At 42.6% G+C, this 21,600-nt stretch overlaps 1 protein-coding gene across 3 annotated transcripts in view; it reads left to right on the forward strand.

Annotated features, from left to right (window-relative positions):
- Window positions 1–406: 406 nt before the first annotated feature.
- LOC139530194 (nuclear transcription factor Y subunit beta-like) overlaps window positions 407–21,600 on the forward strand; it is a 39,782-nt gene continuing 18,588 nt past the window's right edge. The window contains exons 1-3 of one of the 3 annotated variants that reach the window (XM_071326379.1): window positions 407–556; window positions 5,474–5,567; window positions 5,904–6,037. In XM_071326379.1, the coding sequence (XP_071182480.1) occupies window positions 5,474–5,567; window positions 5,904–6,037 (228 nt within the window). In that variant the 5' untranslated portion in view covers window positions 407–556. The other 2 variants (XM_071326381.1, XM_071326380.1) reach the window with 2 other exon arrangements.

Raw genomic sequence — 21,600 nt, forward strand, 5'->3', positions numbered from 1 at the left:
AAAAATATATACCATATATGTATACATTTTTTAAAAGTGAATAAAGTCTAAATTACCAAAGTTACCATACCCTAAATTTGACAATGTGAGACAATAATGTTGCAGTTACTTCCTTCCCTTATGAAAAAAGATTGCAGTCAGAGTGCAACATACAATGCGGCATAACTGTGGTTATAGTGAAGTATAACTGCTGTTATTCTACATTTACTGTGTCCAAAATATTACAGTCAATCTTTTTTTGCTAAGGGTTATCTGTGTGACTTGTCTTGCATTGTTTTGTGAGTTGAGAATGAGTCCAACAAACTGTCTAGTGAATTAAGAAAAATATAAAAAATCTTGTTCTGCCTCTGCATCTATATGACGAGTAGCCTAATTTCCAGGTACCAGTAGTAGTAGACAGGTCTACTGGACAGTGAAAACATTGCTCCCCTAGCGGCAGAGTGAGATAGTGCTTTTGGGAAGCAGCACTTCGCGCTGGGACTGGTTCTCTCGCAGCCATTTTCTGTCCAACCACACGGCCGTTTAGAGAAGCTAACCAACCAGGGCTGTATCGGAGGTTTGTGGCTGGCTCCGGCCAATGATTGCTATCCGATTTCGCTTTACCTCGAATCGAAATCTCCGCGTTTGACTGTTTCTTTTTATTTGATGGTAGTGTGAATGGGAATTAGCAGCGGGAAAGTAGAAATGAAGACTGCGAGTTGTTAAATTACAGGACTCGCTAGTAAATGGTTTCCTGCTATGGGTTCTCACGCACAGGCCCCCCAAACAAAGACTAGCTCAAAAAAAATCATCTGTCAAATGTAGCTATGGTAATTGGCTATGTTAGGCATGGTGGTCAAACTGGTGAAGTCGACGGGACATCTTGAATATTGTTTAAACATGAAGAATTTTTCCAAATCGTGAGTTACTAATCGATTTAACAATGGCCATTAAATGGTGCGTTTTTGATGTAGTATGAATGTGAGTTGGCTAGTACGAGCTAACATTAACGTTAGTTCTCCTTCCCATCTAGCTAGCGCATCTTGTTACCTAGCTAACGTTAGTTAGCTATGATATCTAAAGTTATCTTAAGTTAAAATGATAACTGTTCTGTCTCCGCTTATTTACCGTCTCTGGGTTTTTGGCAAGTTCGCTTCGTCGACATAAGCCAGTTAACGTTATACTCGCTACTACTAGCCAACCAGTTAGCCATTGTATTTCCCCTCTGGCTAATTGTCAGTAAACACGGGAACAAAGAGAATGTTGCAGAGCCATGGGCTCTGGAAAAAGCTAGTGTTAGCTAGACTCTAGCTGGGTAGCAAGCGGCTTATAGATTCATGACCATCCATGTCTGAACTAGTAACAAGTCGTAGTTTTTATGCAACTGTGTTAGATTCTCCATTCCATGCTAATGTGAATGTACTCTGTTTTAGCTGCGACTAGACAGCGGTGCTCACAGATAGAACAATGAGACAGATATTTCACCGGATGTATAAATGTGAAGCATCCGCTTGGCGTTTCCACTCCAGTTGCGTGGGGATGGCCGGTGTTGTGCCGAAAATCGCCACCCTACCAGAATCGCCCCCATCTAATTTTGTGGCTAGAGTCAAATACTTTCTATAGAACAAACTTCACGTCAGGATAGGCAACCGAAATTAATAATGAATGTATGTGTGTTACATTAAACATAGAGGAGGGAGTAAAATGTTGGCAAGCAATGAATTATTATCCTTACACTTTCAAAAATACTAGTTGGGTAAGACATGGGAGAGATGACACATTTTGGCGAAGAGATTTAATCATAGACTAATACAAATCGGTAGGAGCTACATGGGCAGCCTCCCAGGAAAGCAACTTTCACCCCCGGGTGTGGGTGGGCGCTGAAGGGGGGGGGGGGGGGGGTTCGCCCAAGGCGCCATACCAGCTAGAACCGCCACATACACTTGAAACAAATAGCCAAACCGAAAACTGCAAACATAAAATGCTTTCTGCTACTAAGATCAGTGAAATGTAGGCTAAACTGAAAACGGAGTGAAGTGCAGAAATCTCAACTAGCAATCAAGTCGCAGCATTGAATAACATGAAGGGGGGGAGAATTCTGGCAGGGGGGAGATTTTTGGCACAACACCGGCAATGTGAGATGGATTTTGGCCGACATTCTGCTAATGTTCTAATCGATTAAACATTTGATCTCAATACAGTTTTCTTATCGCAAAACTAAAATATGTTACTTACAGAGTGAACTAAGTTTTGTAGACTTTACCCTTTTCCAAAGATTTAAAAAGTTGCGTTTAAGAATGCAAAGGCAAATTGAGTTATTTTCACATGCGTTCCCTAATGGCAATATGCAAATGTTCGCTAGAATGCGCCAATCACGTTACATTTGTGATATAAAAAGGAAGGGGGATTAACAATCCACTACCCCATTCCAGCCCAATGCAAACAGCCTGGGAGGACGGGACACCACCACTCAATGCACCCTGTAACTCTTCTGAAGTCAAATCTCATAAACAGTACCAGTCAAAAGTTTGGACACACCTACTCATTCTCAGGGTTTTTCTTTATTTTTTACTATTTTCTACATTGTAGAATAATAGTGAAGACATCAAAGCTATGAAATAACACATGGAATCATGTAGTAACCAAAAAAGTGTTAAACAAATCTAAATATATTTTATATTTGAGATTCTTCAAATTAGACACCATTTGCCTTGATGACAGCTTTGCACACTCTTGGCATTCTCTCAACCAACAAGTGCTCAGCATATGTAGGAACTCCCTCAAGACTGTTGGAAAAGCATTCCTCATGAGATTGAGAGAATGCCACGAGTGTGCAAAGATTTCAAGGCAAAGGGTGGCTACTTTGAGGAATATAAAATATATTTTTATTTAACACTTTTTTGGTTACTACATGATTCCATATGTGTTATTTCGTAGTTTTGATGTCTTCACTATTATTCTACAATGTAGAAAATAGTAAAAATAAAGAACAACCCTGAGAATGAGTTGGAGTTTCCTAACTTTTGACTGGTACTGTACCTAATACTTATCTGCAGCTGCCACCACCTCTATTTTCTGTGATTTAAGTTCCATTGTTGCGGTACAGTTCATAAGCCATTGCTATGAACGATAAGAAGCCAAATTTACTGAAGCATAAATCACTCGTTGGCCTATCCCTTTGTGCTGGCACAAATCTACTCGCACCCTTGACCCATCCTCTAATTTCTTCACTGCCTCATCATACGACACCTTCTACACTACTCTGACTCTAGCCACCTCAACCTGCCTCTCTCGCACCGGACACTTCCGATCCCCAGCAACACGGGCACCCCTACAGTTGACACACACAACTTTATCCACCGAAACTACACAATCCTCTATCCCATGCCTTCCTGCACACTTCCCACATATTGGAAACTCCCTCCTACAAACTGCTGCTACATGACTAAACGTTGCACCTGAAACAGCTCAGTGGATTTGGCACAAAAGCTCTAACAGGATAACAGATATATCCTAACATGACTTTGTCAGGTAGAGACTCTGACACCTCATAAGGACTGCCGGTGGCTCCTCTGTTTCACCACCCTCCCCACCGGGTTTGCGTCGCACCAAACAGCGCGGGCGTCGCACCAAACAGTGGGCGTCGCAAATTCCAAGGATCTTGTACTTCAATTGCTCCACCTTCACATCTAACACTACCCCAGAAATCCCTGCTTTTAATGATACCCTGTTCCTAAGATCAAAGTAAGAAACAGATCTTGACCCAAGTTGTGTGACACGGAGCGCCTGCTCCCTCTGATTAGAAGAAACAAACAAATATCACAAGTCCACTACAGGTTACCTTCATTGATTCAACTGCACCCAACTCGTTTCTCACCCACCCTGAAGCCACATGGATCAGCCCACTTTCTCCAAAAATGTTGCTCCTGCTGGACCAGATTCTTCTTTATCATGTCCAACGATGCTAAGCTCGGGTTCCAAGCCCTTCACAACTCCTTCCACCTCACTTAACTTACCCTCATGCACTTCTATTGCCCCTCCAGAACTCGGTCCGGCACACGGCTCATTCTGTTTGCACTACACAACACCAATCTTCTTCGACACCCCCATTCATTGTTATCGCCGTCTTCCTCAGTTTTAAATCCATCCTCTGCTTTTCATTCTCTTCCTCTTTTTCTGCCTCCATTCCTCCTCAGAAATTCTCGTTTCTGTGTCCATGCCCCAATATTGCTGATCTTGTTCCATGATTCCCATGTAGCACCATTCAGCACAAGACCACTTGTTTCATGCCAGCTAACAACCTCAAGATGTCCTCTCCGTCTGAAAAAAATGCTTCCCAGGCGACTAACCTGTACTTTCAGTTTTTGATTGGCTATTTGGATAGTTCATCCAGCCACTGATTGGTTAATGTAGCTAAAACAGAAACAGGTTAGAATACACAGTCAACCCATATTGTTGTATTTCCCATGAATGGATTAGGGTCTATATGCAGACTGCGTTTACTACATGCTGCGCCCACTACGTGTCACTTACTACATGCCACGCCCACTGCTATTGAGGCTGATATCTAGCTAGGACACTTGCACACACTGTCCTTCGCCCCCGCCTGCCGAGCACTGCTTTCCCGCAGTTATTTTAACATGACGACGAGGGTAATCACAACCCGGTAGTGTCACGCGGGAGTTGAGTTGTCGACATTAGCTAGTTACTTCCCCCATCGTAACGTTAACAGAACTGCGGGAAAGCAGTGCTTGGCAGGTGGGGGCGAAAGACACTGTACCGGTGTGCCCTAGCCTCGCTAGCTAGAAGCCTCCTTTGGTGTTTTTGTTGGGTGGTTGGCATTGGTGCATTACTGCAAGCTACTGTGCTGGAGTGTGGCCCAGAGACAGAGCTAGCAGCCTCAATGGCAGTGGACACGGCATGTGTCGTGGAAATATTCAGTCAATAATGTTTCTCAAATACCGGAACCTGTGAGTTCAAATAGACTTTATTACAAAGTAACACAAGCCGGGCTGGTTCATGAAGCAACTGCCTTTCCAGCCTTGGCACACACTTTTTATACAGTTTTCATCCTTACGTCACACATACAGTAACGCCTCTTTATGTTAATGATTCATCCCCTCTGGCATTTAGCCACCATTATCTTTTTTCCTTGTACTTATTTTAGCTTGGTTTCACATTAGGTCATAGATTCCATTGGTGGCGTAACCACAGCGACAGTGAACATTAGGCCATAGCAATGGTATAAAAAGAAACAGACATGCAGACTCCCAAGACAGGTGCATGTCTAATGGTGCCTAATGACCTTGACACACATATAGAGTGCACTTATTCTTACTACACTAAGATGTCACACATGTACTGGAAAGTTCCCAATACTTGTATTTAGTGAAATATATAGTGGGCGTAGCATATAGTAACTGCAGTCTGCAGATAGACATTATTGCATGAATGCCCTAAAAAGAACTGAGTTATAACTTCTGCCTGTTTACAGATGGACGGCGACAGTTCAACCACCGACGCCTCTCAGTTGGGAATGTCAGGGGAGTACATGGCAGGAAGCCACTACGTTCTTCAGTCACAGGACGGTAGGTGGTGGAACTCACCTCACAGACTAAGCACCCCTAATCAGCCACACCCTCTTTTCCGACATCCACAATCCCTTGGTCATAATAACTTGGGTGCCCAATGATGCTGGACACAATCAGAGCACCCCTATATAAACATAAAGATACTGACATGGCACTACCACCTTTCACAAGCCCAAAGATGCTTCACAAATAACCAGGTTTACATACTGTAGTAATCATAAATTATCAGGCTTGACATGAACCAAGTCACATGTAGATTTTATCTAGATAGAAGATTTGTATAGACACAATGTGGTGTTGAATAGGGATCTAACATGTCCCTCTCCCTGCCAGATGATGGGGATGAGAGCCTGCATGACCATGAGGAAGGCAACGGCAGCAAGGAAAACTTCCGTGAGCAGGACATCTACCTCCCCATCGCTAACGTGGCTCGCATCATGAAGAACGCCGTCCCACAGACAGGAAAGGTATGGATTCAAATGTTATTTATCACGTGGCGAATACAGCTGGTGTAGACTTTACAGTGAAATGCTTGCTTACGAACCTTTTCCAACGATGCAGAGGTTACAAAATAAAATAGTAACTAACACAAGGAATAAAATGAAATACACAGGAATGGAGCTACAGTGGGGAGAACAAGTATTGGATACACTGCGGATTTTGCAGGTTTTCCTACTTGCAAAGCATGTAGAGGTCTGTAATTTTTATCATAGGTACACTTCAACTGTGAGAGATGGAATCTAAAACAAAAATCCAGAAAATCACATTGTATGATTTTTAAGTAATTAATTTGCATTTTATTGCATGACATAAGTATTTGATACATCAGAAAAGCAGAACTTAATATTTGGTACAGAAACCTTTGTTTGCAATTACAGAGATCATACGTTTCCTGTAGTTCTTGACCAGGTTTGCACACACTGCAGCAGGGATTTTGGCCCACTCCTCCATACAGACCTTCTCCAGATCCTTCAGGTTTCGGGTCTGTCGCTGGGCAATACGGACTTTCAGCTCCCTCCAAAGATTTTCTATTGGGTTCAGGTCTGGAGACTGGCTAGGCCACTCCAGGACCTTGAGATGCTTCTTACGGAGCCACTCCTTAGTTGCCCTGGCTGTGTGTTTCGGGTCGTTGTCATGCTGGAAGACCCAGCCACGACCCATCTTCAATGCTCTTACTGAGGGAAGGAGGTTGTTGGCCAAGATCTCGCAATACATGGCCCCATCCATCCTCCCCTCAATACGGTGCAGTCGTCCTGTCCCCTTTGCAGAAAAGCATCCCCAAAGAATGATGTTTCCACCTCCATGCTTCACGGTTGGGATGGTGTTCTTGGGGTTGTACTCATCCTTCTTCTTCCTCCAAACACGGCGAGTGGAGTTTAGACCAAAAAGCTCTATTTTTGTCTCATCAGACCACATGACCTTCTCCCATTCCTCCTCTGGATAATCCAGATGGTCATTGGCAAACTTCAGACGGCCTGGACATGCGCTGGCTTGAGCAGGGGGACCTTGCGTGCGCTGCAGGATTTTAATCCATGACGGCGTAGTGTGTTACTAATGGTTTTCTTTGAGACTGTGGTCCCAGCTCTCTTCAGGTCATTGACCAGGTCCTGCCATGTAGTTCTGGGCTGATCCCTCACCTTCCTCATGATCATTGATGCCCCACGAGGTGAGATCTTGCATGGAGCCCCAGACCGAGGGTGATTGACCGTCATCTTGAACTTCTTCCATTTTCTAATAATTGCGCCTACAGTTGTTGCCTTCTCACCAAGCTGCTTGCCTATTGTCCTGTAGCCCATCCCAGCCTTGTGCAGGTCTACAATTTTATCCCTGATGTCCTTACACAGCTCTCTGGTCTTGGCCATTGTGGAGAGGTTGGAGTCTGTTTGATTGAGTGTGTGGACAGGTGTCTTTTATACAGGTAACGAGTTCAAACAGGTGCAGTTAATACAGGTAATGAGTGGAGAACAGGAGTTCTTCTTAAAGAAAAACTTACAGGTCTGTGAGAGCCGGAATTCTTACTGGTTGGTAGGTGATCAAATACTTATGTCATGCAATAAAATGCAAATTAATTACTTCAAAATCATACAATGTGATTTTCTGGATTTTTGTTTTAGATTCCGTCTCTCACAGTTGAAGTGTACCTATGATAAAAATTACAGACCTTTACATGCTTTCTAAGTAGGAAACACTGCCGATTTTGCAGGTTATCAAATACTTGTTCTCCCCACTGTATATAAATCGGATGATTAATCGGTATCGGCTTTTTTTGGTCCTCCAATAATCGGTATCGGCGTTGAAAAATCATAATCGGTCGACCTCTAGTTTTGACCTTATCTTCTATAACGGTATTTGAATGCTTGGTTTGTTAAAGATGATACGCCGTGCGAAACGTCCATTTTTATAGTTTACTTGGCTACTTGAGTCATCTCTCTCTGCTCTCTGTCTCCATGCTGCTTTCCACACAGACCTGGCCCCGCCCCATGGTACTCAAGGAGCGCATTTGTTGTTCCTCGGCCACGAGACACTTGCGTTCAGTCTGCATGGTGAATGCAGCACATGCAACAATGTTGATGACAACTGTTAGGTTCTAAATAGACAGAGTAAAAACTAACAGGCACTCTAGGAAAAGCTCAAACCAAGTTTATTCACCCAATGGATCAGACAGCTGAACAGTGTGGTGGCAATTCTACCTTTAACTAATAATGAGGAGAGGCGAAATCAATAATCAATCAAGGTATTACTTTTATTAAAAACATATTATAATAAGGAGGCTGGTTGCACCACCCACACAGGTGAAATGGAGTGAGAGCCTCACTGTACAAAGAGTACAGGAGCATTTATATAGTCAAGTTACCCCATGCAAGCATCTGCAAAACACGTGACCCTATGTACGTGTATGTGTGTGTGAGGGGAGACAACTGGGCGAAAAGGTTGCCTCAGTCTGTTGCAACTGAGTGAGGATAATAGTGGCCAAAATGACAGGAAGTCTCTCCAGACATACTTCCTCTAACGGTAGCTCAACGGTTCCCCCAAGTTGGGCAAGCAAGCACCTTTGACTGTCGGCCCAGATGATGTATGGTCGTACTGGTCACACACACAAAACATGAATCTTTCGCCCAGAAACAGGCTCCAAACAGAACAATAGCTCTGACCTGACCTCAGCCCAAATTCCTCACTCCTCCCCAACTCACGGCTGTCATGTTGGCTTGTACCAGACTGTACCCTTCTCCTTTCCATAGGATACCTGATGTCTAACAATAACATGTTCTGACAGAATGTAAACGTTCTGCATTCCCCTCTCTCCCTCAGTACCATGAACAAGGATATTTCATATTTCAAGTTTAGAAGTCAGAACCCGTTACAACAATGCTATTTTCATTTTGCTTCTTAATATAAATCCACTAGCGTTCTATAATGGCACTATTAGTTTGTGTTTCTTACATCACCAAACAGCTAGTTTGTCTTTTCTTAGCAAGTTGCCCTAAATCTTTTGAGACGCTAATTGTTAGCCGCTAATGCTAATAGCTAGCTAGCTAGCTAGCTAATAAATGTACTGAGTAAGAGCAAACATAGCTAGCTAATACAGCCTGAAAATACCAGTGATGGTGTAGACCTAAATCAGCATGTTGTTTGTGCCACAGTATCTTCTAAATCAAATCGGAATACATGAAGCATGTATATGTTAGCTACGAGAAAATTTTTATGTAGCAGAATATTATAGGGTCCCCTTGGAAACACTTATCAGCACTTTGGTTCCTACCCTGTCACAATAATTCTTCCCTGGCCATTTCATTCAAAGTGCCCACCATTATATTCTAACTATAGAATTAGAATAATCATTATACTTCCATGATTCCAACAGTTCACCCAGGTGTTTTGCTCCAAATCGCAATTGCAACATTTGGTTAAAAATACCGGGTGTGATAGTACAAAACAATCAGAATGGAGAAAGACCCATTGAAATCACTTAGAATGTACAGTGGGGCAAAAAAGGATTTAGTCAGCCACCAATTGTGCAAGTTCTCCCACTTAAAAAGATGAGAGAGGCCTGTAATTTTCATCATAGGTACACTTCAACTATGACAGACAAAATGAGATTTTTTTTCTCCAGAAAATCACATTGTAGGATTTTTAATGAATTTATTTGCAAATTATGGTGGAAAATAAGTATTTGGTCACCTACAAACAAGCAAGATTTCTGGCTCTCACAGACCTGTAACTTCTTCTTTAAGAGGCTCCTCTGTCCTCCACTCGTTACCTGTATTAATGGCACCTGTCTGAACTTGTTATCAGTATAAAAGACACCTGTCCACAACCTCAAACAGTCACACTCCAAACTCCACTATGGCCAAGACCAAAGAGCTGTCAAAGGACACCAGAAACAAAATTGTCGACCTGCACCAGGCTGGGAAGACTGAATCTGCAATAGGTAAGCAGCTTGGTTTGAAGAAATCAACTGTGGGAGCAATTATTAGGAAATGGAAGACATACAAGACCACTGATAATCTCCCTCGATCTGGGGCTCCACGCAAGATCTCACCCCGTGGGGTCAAAATGATCACAAGAACGGTGAGCAAAAATCCCAGAACCACACGGGGGGACCTAGTGAATGACCTGCAGAGAGCTGGGACCAAAGTAACAAAGCCTACCATCAGTAACACACTACGCCGCCAGGGACTCAAATCCTTCAGTGCCAGACGTGTCCCCCTGCTTAAGCCAGTACATGTCCAGGCCCGTCTGAAGTTTGCTAGAGAGCATTTGGATGATCCAGAAGAAGATTGGGAGAATGTCATATGGTCAGATGAAACCAAAATAAAACTTTTTGGTAAAAACCCAACTCGTCGTGTTTGGAGGACAAAGAATGCTGAGTTGCATCCAAATAACCCCATACCTACTGTGAAGCATGGGGGTGGAAACATCATGCTTTGTGGCTGTTTTTCTGCAAAGGGACCAGGACGCCTGATCCGTGTAATGGAAAGAATGAATGGGGCCATGTATCGTGATATTTTGAGTGAAAACCTCCTTCCATCAGCAAGGGCATTGAAGATGAAACGTGTCTGGGTCTTTCAGTATGACAATGATCCCAAACACACCGCCCGGGCAACGAAGGAGTGGCTTCGTAAGAAGCATTTCAAGGTCCTGGAGTGGCCTAGCCAGTCTCCAGATCTCAACCCCATAGAAAATCTTTGGAGGGAGTTGAAAGTCCGTGTTGCCCAGCAACAGCCCCAAAACATCACTGCTCTAGAGGAGATCTGCATGGAGGAATGGGCCAAAATACCAGCAACAGTGTGTGAAAACCTTGTGAAGACTTACAGAAAACGTTTGACCTCTGTCATTGCCAACAAAGGGTATATAACAAAGTATTGAGAAACTTTTGTTATTGACCAAATACTTATTTTCCACCATAATTTGCAAATAAATTCATTAAAAATCCTACAATGTGATTTTCTGGATTTTTTTTCTTCTCATTTTGACTGTCATAGTTGAAGTGTACCTATGATGAAAATTACAGGCCTCTCATATTTTTAAGTGGGAGAACTTGCACAATTGGTGGCTGACTAAATACTTTTTTGCCCCACTGTATGTGTTGACACTGTTGGAACGCGTACAATCTAAGTGATTTCAATGGGTCTTTCTCCATTCTGATTGTTTTATACTAAAAAACAAAATAATATTTTCATCCATTTCTGCACTCATTTGAGACCATTTCCACACTACACACCATATGGGCAAACAATCTTGGGCTTGTTTTTAATCAAATGTTGCAATTGTGATTTGACTTCTGATTTAGAGCAAAAAACTTGGGTGAACTGTTTGAATCATGGAAATAGAATGATTATTCTGTAAAAACTCAAACGGATGACGAGGAAAATCTAGGTCAAACCGCTGAGAAGATTTATACCCTCCTATTAGGCAGTTTCGTCCTTGCACAACTAGACAGCCAATACATCTCTGTTGCTAGGCAGGAACTCGGGTGGTGTGTGTCAATCAATCAAATTTATTTATAAAGCCCTTTTTACATCAGCCGATGTCACAAATTGCTGTACAGAAACCCAGCCTAAAACCCCAAACAGCAAGCAATGCAGATGTAGAAGCACGGTGGCTCGGAAAAACTTCCTAGAAAGGCCAGAACCTAGGAAGAAATCTCGAGAGGAACCAGGCTCTGAGAGGTGGCCAGTCCTCTTCTGGCTGTGCCGGGTGGAGATTATAACAGAACATGGCCAAGATGTTCAAACGTTCATAGATGACCAGCAGGGTCAGAAGATAATAATCACAGTGGTTGTAGAGGGTGCAACAGGTCAGCACCTCAGGAGTTTATTGGCTTTTGGCTTTTCATATGCGATCATTCAGAGTTAGAGACTGCAGGTGCGGTAGAGAGAGAGTCCAAAACAGCAGGTCCGGGACAAGGTAGCACATCCAGTGAAAAGGTCAGGGTTCCATAGCCGCAGGCAGAACAGTTAAAACTGGAGCAGCAGCATGACCAGGTGGACTGGGGACAGCAAGGAGTGATCAGACCAGGTCGTCCTGAGGCATGGTCCTAGGGCTCAGGTCCTCCTCCGAGAGAAGAGAGAGAATTAGAGGGAGCATACTTAACGGGAGACACTGTGGCCCCGTCCGACGATACCCCCGGACAGGGCCAACCAGGCAGGATATAACCCCACCCACTTTACCAAGCACAGCCCCCACACCACTAGAGGGATATCTTCAACCTACTATCCTGAGACAAGGCCAAGTATAGCCCACAGAGATCTCCCCCATGGCACGAACCCGAGGGGGGCACCAACCCGGACAGGAAGATCACGTCAGTGACTCAACCCACTCAAGTGACGCACCCCTCCTAGGGACGGCATGGAAGAGCACCAGTAAGCCAATGACTCAGCCCCCGTAATAGGGTTAGAGGCAGAGCATCCCAGTGGAGAGAGGGGAACCGGCCAGGCAGAGACAGCAAGGGCGGTTCGTCGCTCCAGTGCCTTTCCGTAAACCTTCACACCCCTGGGCCAGACTGCACTCAATCATAGGATCTACTGAAGAGATGAGTCTTCAATGAAGACCTAAAGGTTGAGACCTAGTCTGCATCTCTCACATGGATAGGCAGACCATTCCATAAAAATGTAGCTCTATAGGAGAAAGCCCTGCGTCCAGCTGTTTGCTTAGAAATTCTAGGGACTGTAAGGAGGCCTGCATCTTGTGACCGTAGCGTACGTGTAGGTATGTACGGCAGGACCAAATCGGAAAGATAGGTAGGAGCAAGCCCATGTAGTGCTTTGTAGGTTAGCAGTAAGACCTTTAAATCAGCCCTAGCCTTAACAGGAAGCCAGTGTAGAGGCTAGCACTGGAGTAATATGATCACATTTTTGGGTTCTAGTCAAGATTCTAGCAGCCGTGTTTAGCACTAACTGAAGTTTATTTAGTGCTTTATCTGGGTAGCAGGAAAGTAGATCATTGCAGTAGTCTAATCTAGAAGTGACAAAAGCATGGCGAAGTTTTTCTGCATCGTTTTTGGACAGAAAGTTTCAGATTTTTGCAATGTTACGAAGATGTATATTGCTGTCCTTGAAACATTCTTGATATGTTCGTCAAAAGAGAGATCAGGGTCCAGAGTAACGCCGAGGTCCTTCACAGTTTTATTTGAGATGACTGTACAACCATCAATTAATTGTCAGATCCAACAGAAGATCTCTTTGTTTATTGGGACCTAGAACTAGCATCTCTGTTTTGTCAGAGTTTAAAAGTAAATCATTTGCCGCCATCCACTTCCTTATGTCTGAAACACAGGCTTCCAGGGAGGGGAATTCTGGGGCTTCACCATGTTTCATTGAAATGTAAAGCTGTGTATTGTCCGCATAACAGTGAATGTTAACATTATGTTTCCAAATGACATCACCTAGAGGTAAAATATATAGTGAAAACAATAGTGGTCCTAAAACAGAGCCTTGAGGAAAACCAACATTTTCAGTTGATTTGTCAGAGGACAAACCATCCACAGAGACAAACTGATATCTTTCCAACAGATAAGATCTAAACAAGGCCAGAACTTGTTCTTGTGGACCAATTGGGGTTTCCAATCTCTCCAAAAGAATGTGGTGATCGATGGTAATCGAAGGCAGCACTAAGGTCTAGGAGCTCTAGGACAGATGCAGAGCCTTGGTCTGACGTCATTACAAGGTAACTTACCACCTTCACGAGTGCAGTCACAGTGCTATGATGGGGTCTTAAACCAGACTGAAGCATTTCGTATACATTGTCTTCAGGAAGGCAGTGAACAGCTTTTTCAATTTTTTTTGAGAGGAATGGGAGACTCGATATAGGCCAATAGTTTTTATATTTTCTGGGTCAAGGTTTGTCTTTTCATGAGAGGCTTTATTACTGCCACTTTTAGTAAGTTTGGTACACATCCGGTGGATAGTGTTGGATTCGGGGTAAACTTTGAACATTGATATACTGGAGACATGCTAGATCAGAAGCATAGTGTAAACCTCTTAGGGATCCCTTCACCCCCATTCCCGCTCGAGTCCCGGTAACGGGATTGATTTGACAACATCCAGTGAAATTGCAGTGCGCCAAATTCAAAAACAGAAATACTCAATAAAAATTCACAAAACATACATGTGTAATACATCAAAATAAAGCTTACTTTGTTGTTAATCCAGCCGCCTTGTCAGATTTCAAAAAGGCTTTACGGTGAAAGCAAACCATGCGATTATCTGAGGACAGCACCCCGCATACAAACACATATAAATTCAAATGCAACCAGCCAGGTGCGACACAAAAGTCAGAAATAACGATATCATTCATGCCTTACCTTTGAAGATCTTCTTCTGTTGGCACTCCAAAATGTCCCAGAAACATCACAAATGGTCCTTTTGTTCGATAAATTCCTTATTTATATCCCCAAAATGTCCATTTATTTGGCGCGTTTGATTCAGAAATACACCAGTTCCAACTCGCCCAACCTGACTACAAAGTATCTAATAAGTTACCTGTAAACTTGGTCCAAACATTTCAAACAACGTTCCTAATCCAAACTTACGTCACCTAAAATGTAAATATTCGATAAAATTTAAGACGGGAAATACTGTGCTCAATTCCGGACGAAAACAAAGTGAATCGCGTTCCAGGTCGAGCGCTCTAATAGACTTGAGTCCCTTTGTGTGACACATGGAAAGGAATACTTCTTCATTTCTCAAAGGAAAAACATCAACCAATTTTTAAAGACTGACATCTAGTGGAAGCCATAGGAACTGAAAGCATATTTCAATTTAAAAGGGATTACCATAGGTCACTAATGGAAAACACATTGAGCTCAATTTTTTCCCCTGGATGGATTGTGCTCGGGGTTTCGCATGCCAAATCAGTTCTGTTATACTCACAGACATTATTCAAACAGTTTTAGAAACTTCAGAGTGTTTTCTATCCAACTCTACTAATAATATGCATATCCTAGCTTCTGGGCCTGAATAGCAGGCAGTTTACTTTGGGAACGCTTTTCATCTGGACGTGAAAATACTGCCCCCTAGCCCAAAGAGGTTTAGAGGTTTAAGGAGTGTAAGAGACTGGTTTTTACATCAGAAGTTAATGGTTCTCTGTAGAAAGACCGATGGCTTTGGAATGTGTTGGGTGGACGGAAGGAAGTCACAGGATTGCTATAGGGGAAGTGGATGGACATTTGTGGATTAGGTTGAGGTCAGGTCAGATCCCCTGAAGGGAGAAATGATGGTTCATTACCCTATTACCCTCTTCCTGTCTAACCATAAGATGTAAGGATTGGAGAGAGGGAGTAGTGCCTAAAGTGGAGTATATATATTTGTGATGGTGGAAACATGCTTTTGTCTGAATACAGCTGTTTTGACCATTTGGGAATAATTAAACTTGGTTAAGCTTCTCTAGTGTCCGTGAGTTATTTACTCTGAAATATTAGAACCTAACAATAGGGAGCCGTTTATTATATTCAACATAGGAGGGCCAAGCACAGGAAGCAGCTCTTTCAGTAGTTTAGTTGGAATAGGGTCCAGTATGCAGCTTGAAGGTTTTGAGGCCAAGACTATTTTCATCAATGTGTCAAGAGATAATAGTATTAAAAACCTTGAGTGTCTCCCTTGATCCTAGGTCCTGGCAGAGTTGTGCAGACTCAGGACAACTGAGCTTTGGAGGAATACGCAGATTTATGGAGGAGTCCGTCATTTGCTTTCTAATGATCATGATCTTTTCGTCAAAGAAGTTTATGAATTTATCACTGCTGAAGTGAAAGCCATCCTCTCTTGGGAAATGCTGCTTTCATAGTTAGCTTTGCGACAGTATGAAAAATAAATTTTGGTTTGTTCTTATTCTCCTCAATTAAGTTGAAAAAATAGGATGATCGAACAGCAGTGAGAGCTCTTCGGTACTGTCTTTCCAAGCTAGTCGGAAGACTTCCGGTTTGGTGTTGCACCATTTCCGTTCCAATTTTCTGGAAGCTTGCTTCAGGGCTCGGGTATTTTCTGTATACCAGGGAGTGTCGTGGAAAATCGGTTCAAAACGTAACACTTGCAAGAACTTGTGGATTCAATAAAGGCTTTAATATTAAATATCACAAGCCGGAGTGGTCCGCGGATCACACACCTTTCCCAGAGCCCTGGCTCTTGTATTTATACCTATACAGCATATGAGTCCATTACATATGCAAACGAAGATGTTTCCCACCATTATCTTTTATGGTTTAGGCTTCCTGCTTGTTTACGCCCAATAACGCCCATGTCTGGTTTCAGTTAGGTTATAATGGTGGCAGGACCCTTTCTTGTCCTACAAATAATATATGTCTGTCTATCCTATAGGCCTACGTCTTTGGCATGTTTGCCTTTATTAGAAGCAGCAAACTATGTGCCCCTCTATCATTAGTGTGTTAATGTCAGCAGACTATGTGTCCCTCTATCATTAGTGTGTCCAGTTGTCCTAGGCGCCTATGCGTCGCCTTCCATTCCTGTAGTCTGTTTTAGTGTTCAGCTGTTTTTACCAGCATGTATCCATTAACTCATGTCTGCCTTCTCTTATGTACACCTGTCCCTAAATGTATCATTCACTCCCACAGGAGCTAGTTTCTTATGACAAATGTTTTTGGTTTTTAGGGGTGCGACTGCATGTAGGGTATTATGCAAGGTTACATTTAGTTCCTCAGTTAGGTGGTTAACCTCACTAGGGTATGTGGGACGCTAGTAGCGTCCCACCTCGTCAACAGCCAGTGAATCTGCAGGGCGCCAAATTCCAAAACAACAGAAATCCCATCATTAAAATTCCTCAAACATACAAGTATTTTACACCATTTTAAAGATACACTTGTTGTAAATCCAGCCACAGTGTCCGATTTCAAAAAGGCTTTACGACGAAAGCACACCAAACGATTATGTTAGGTCTGAGCCAAGTCACAGAAAAACACAGCCATTTTTCCAGCCAAAGAGAGGAGTCACAAAAAGATGAAATAGAGATCAAATTAATCACTAACCTTTGATGATCTTCATCAGATGACACTCATAGGACTTCATGTTACACAATACATGTATGTTTTGTTCATATTTATATCCAAAAATCAGAGTTTACATTGGTGCGTTATGTTCAGTAGTTCCAAAACATCCGGTGATTTTGCAGAGAGCCACCATTTTCCAGAAATACTCATAATAAACATTGCTAAAAGATACAACTGTTATGTATGGAGTTTTAGATCCACTTCTCCTTAATGCAACCACTGTGTCAGATTTCAAAAAAACTTTACGGAAAAAGCACATCATGCAATAATCTGAGTACAACGCTCAGAGACCAAAACAACCCAAACAGATATCCGCCATGTTGTGTAGTCAACAGAAGTCAGAAATAGCATTATAAATATTCACTTACCTTTGATCTTCATCAGAATGCACTCCCAGGAATCCCAGTTCCATAATAAATGTTTGTTTTGTTCGATAATGTCCATCATTTATGTCCAAATACCTCCTTTTTGTTCGCGCGTTTAGCCCAGTAATCAAAATTCATGAGGCGCGATCACTAGGTGCAGACAAAGTCAAAAAATTCCGTTAGTCTGTAGAAACATGTCAAACGATGTATAGAATCAATCTTTAGGATGTTTTTAACATAAATCTTCAGTAATGTTCCAACCGGAGAATTACGTTGTCTGTAGAATTGCAATGGAACCAAAGCTAACTATCACGTGAACGCGCTTGGTCAGCTCATGCCTCTCTGGCAGACCTCTGACTCAATCCCCTCTCATTCGCCCCCACTTCACAGTAGAAGCCTCAAACAAGGTTCTAAAGACTGTTGAAATCTAGTGGAAGCTTTAGGAAGGGCAATATGACCCCATAGACACTGTGTATTCGATAGGCAATGAGTTGAAAAACTACAAACCTCAGATTTCCCACTTCCTGGTTGGTTTTTTTTCTCAGGTTTTTGCCTGCCATATGAGTTCTGTTATTACTCAGACATCATTCAAACAGTTTTAGAAACTTCAGTGTTTTCTATCCAAATCTACTAATTATATGCATATTCTAGCTTTTATGGCTGAGTAGCAGGCAGTTTAATTTGTGCACGCTTTTCATCCAAAATTCCCAATGCTGCCCCCTACCCTAGAAAAGTTAACAGATTTTTGTACTCTGAATCTTTGTTGTCCGAGAATTTATAGATGGCTTTTGATGATCCTTGGTTGGGGTCTGAGCAGATTATTTGTTGCGATTGCAAAAGTAATAAAATGGTGATCTATTAGTCCAGGATTATGAGGAAAAACATTAAGCTCCACAACATTTATTCCACAGGATAAAACTAGGTCCAGAGTATGATTGTGGCAGTGAGTAGGTCCGGAGACATGTTGGACAAAACCCACTAAATTGATGATGGCTCCGAAAGCCTTTTGGAGTGGGCCTGTGGACTTTTCCATGTGAATATTAAAGGTACCAAAATTGTGAATATTATCTGCCATGACTACAAGATCCGATAGGAATTCAAGGAACTCCGTGAGGAACACTGTATATGGCCCAGGAGGCCTGTAAACAGTAGCTATAAAAAGTGATTGAGTAGGCTGTATAGATTTTATGACTTGAAGCTCAAAAGATGAAAACGCAGTCATTTCTTTTGTTGTAAATTGAAATTTTCTATCGTAAATGTTAGCAACACCTCCGCCTATGCGGGATGCTCGGGGGATATGGTCACTAGTGTAACCAGGAGGAGAGGCCTCATTTAACACAGTAAATTCATCAGGTTTAAGATTATGATGAGCGATTAGTTCATTGACTATAACTGCCATGGAAGTGAGGGATCTAACATTAAGTAGCCCTATTTTGAGATGTGAGGTATCACAGTCGCTTTCAATAATGACAGGAATGGAGGAGGTCTTTTTTCCAGTGAGATTGCTAAGGCGAACACTGCCATCTTTTGCCCAGCCTAGATCGAGGCACAGACACGGTCTCGATGGGGATAGCTGAGCTGACTACACTGACTATGCTAGTGGTAGACTCCACTAAGCTGGCAGGGTGGCTAACAGCCTGCTGCCTGGCCTGCACCCTATCTCATTGTGGAGCTAGAGGAGTTAGAGCCCTGTCTATGTTCATAGATAAAATGAGAGCACCCCTCCAGCTAGGATGGAGTCCGTCACTCCTCAGGCCAGGCTTGGTCCTGTTTGTGGGTGAGTCCCAGAAAGAGGGCCAATTATCTACAAATTCTATCTTTTGGGAGGGGCAGAAAACAGTTTTCAACCAGCGACTTGAGTTGTGAGACTGCTGTAGAGCTCATCACTCCCCATAACTGGGAGGGGGCCGGAGACAATTACTATCTTTCTAGCTGATTTTCACACTGAAGCGATGTTGCGCTTGGTGACCTCTGACTGTTTCATCCTAACATCATTGGTGCCGATGTGGATACAATATCCCTATATTCTCTACACTCGCCAGTTTTAGCCTTAGCCTGCACCATCTTCAGATTAGCCTTAACGTCGGTAGCCCTGCCCCCTGGTAAACAGTGTATGATCGCTGGATGATTCTTTTTAAGTCTAATACTACGGGTAATGGAGTCACCAATGACTAGGGTGTTCAATTTGTCAGAGCTAATGGTGGGAGGCTTCGGCGTCTCAGACCCCGTAACGGGTGGAGGAGAGACCAGAGAAGACTCGGACTCTGACTCCGACTCGTTGCTTAATGGGGAGAACCGGTTGAAAGTTTCTGTTGGCTGAATGAGCGACACCGGTTGAGCATTCCTACAGCATTTCCTTCCAGAAGCCATGAGAAAATTGTCCGGCTGCCGGGACTGTGCGAGGGGATTTATACTACCCTCTGTACTTATTGGTGGCACAGGCGCTGTTTCGTCCTTTCCTACACTTAAATGACCCTTGCCTAACGTTTGCGTCTGAAGCTGGGCTTGCAGCACGGCTATCCTCGCCATAAGGCGATCGTTCTCCTGTATATTATGAGTACAGCGACAATTAGAAGGCATAATGTTACTGTTACTACTTAGCTTCGGTTGGTGGAGGTCGTGCAGAACCATGTCCGGGGTGAAAAAGTTGAATGAAAAAAGTAGCGAGAGGGAAAAATAAAAAAACATATAACAGTAATTAAAAAGTAAAAAACGTAAAGTTGGCAGGTAGCAAAGAAACGTTAGCAACAAACCGCACAGCAGCACGTAAACATGTCTACCGTAGATGACGATAACGTATTGGAAGAAACAATAGTGTAATGTGTGTAATAGAACTTTCCTTGTCACTTCATCTGACCTGACCTCCGCCCACATTCCTCCTCCTTCCCTAATCCATGGCTATCCAACCTTATCAGTGACTGAAACCAGACTGTTACCCTTTGGCCCTCTCCATAGGATCCATGAGATTTAACAATTACATTATAGATGTAAAGTAGTTAAAGTAGCATGAATAAGTATATATTTCAAGCTAGAATCCAACACCACCCTAGGGACACGCACTACTCATAAAGCAAATGTAGAACTTTTATTATTCAAAAACATAAAATACCACCATACCATCCCAATGTATTTTTTTGTTGTGTGAAATGATATTTTGGCAATATCGCCCAGCCCTATTTTGTGTGTGTGTGTGTGTGTGTGTGTGTTACAGTGCCTTCGGAATATATTCAGACCCTTTGACTTTTTCCACATTTTGTTACGTTACAGCCTTATTCTAAGATGAATTAAATTAATGTTTATCCTCATCAATCTACACACAATACCCAATAATGACAAAGCAAAAACAGGTTTTGATTATTTATATATTTTTAATTGTATGAATTATCTTATTTACATAAGTAGTCAGACCCTTTGCTATGAGACTCGAAATTGAGATCAGTTGCATCCTGTTTCCATTGATCATCATTGAGATGTTTCTACAACTTGATTGGAGTGCACCTGTGGTAAATTCAATTGATTGGACATGATTTGGAAAAGAAAACACCTGTCTATATAAGGTCTCACAGGTGACAGTGCATGTCAGAGCAAAAACCAAGCCATGATGTCGAAGAAATTGTCTGTAGAGCTCTGAGACAGGATTTTGTTGAAGCACAGATCTGGGGAAGGGTACTAAAATGTTTCTGCAGCATTGAAAGTGTCGTGGAAATTCAGTACTGAGAGAGATTTGGTCGTTTCTTCAAACAGTTATCTTTATTTAGTATTGATTAAATATTGCAATAATGAGGCTGGTCGACCCCCCCCCCCCCCCCACCCTTGAGTGTTGGACCGAGTAACCTAACCTTTACACAAATGCAGAGTACTATATATAGCTGATACTAACAATGCTCAGTCATAGTTGGTTCAACCCCCCTTATTCAGACCAAGGAGCATCATAAACCCCTCTGGCTTCGTCTTGTCGTTATCTGCAAGTAGGTTGTTGTCTTAACCCCACCCTGGCTTAGTTTCCCAGATGCAATGATGGTTTTGAGATGATGAGTGATTGTTCTACTCCTAAGATATCCCTTAGTAAAACACATTATTGTCTATGTAATGCAGTCTTTAACCCATTTGTCAGCTCAAGCCATCTCCAGTGACCATACGCCCAGATTAGCTGCAGGGAACTAGAGTG

Source organism: Salvelinus alpinus, chromosome 9 (genome assembly GCF_045679555.1).
Source record: "Salvelinus alpinus chromosome 9, SLU_Salpinus.1, whole genome shotgun sequence".
Taxonomy (NCBI): Eukaryota; Metazoa; Chordata; class Actinopteri; order Salmoniformes; family Salmonidae; genus Salvelinus; species Salvelinus alpinus.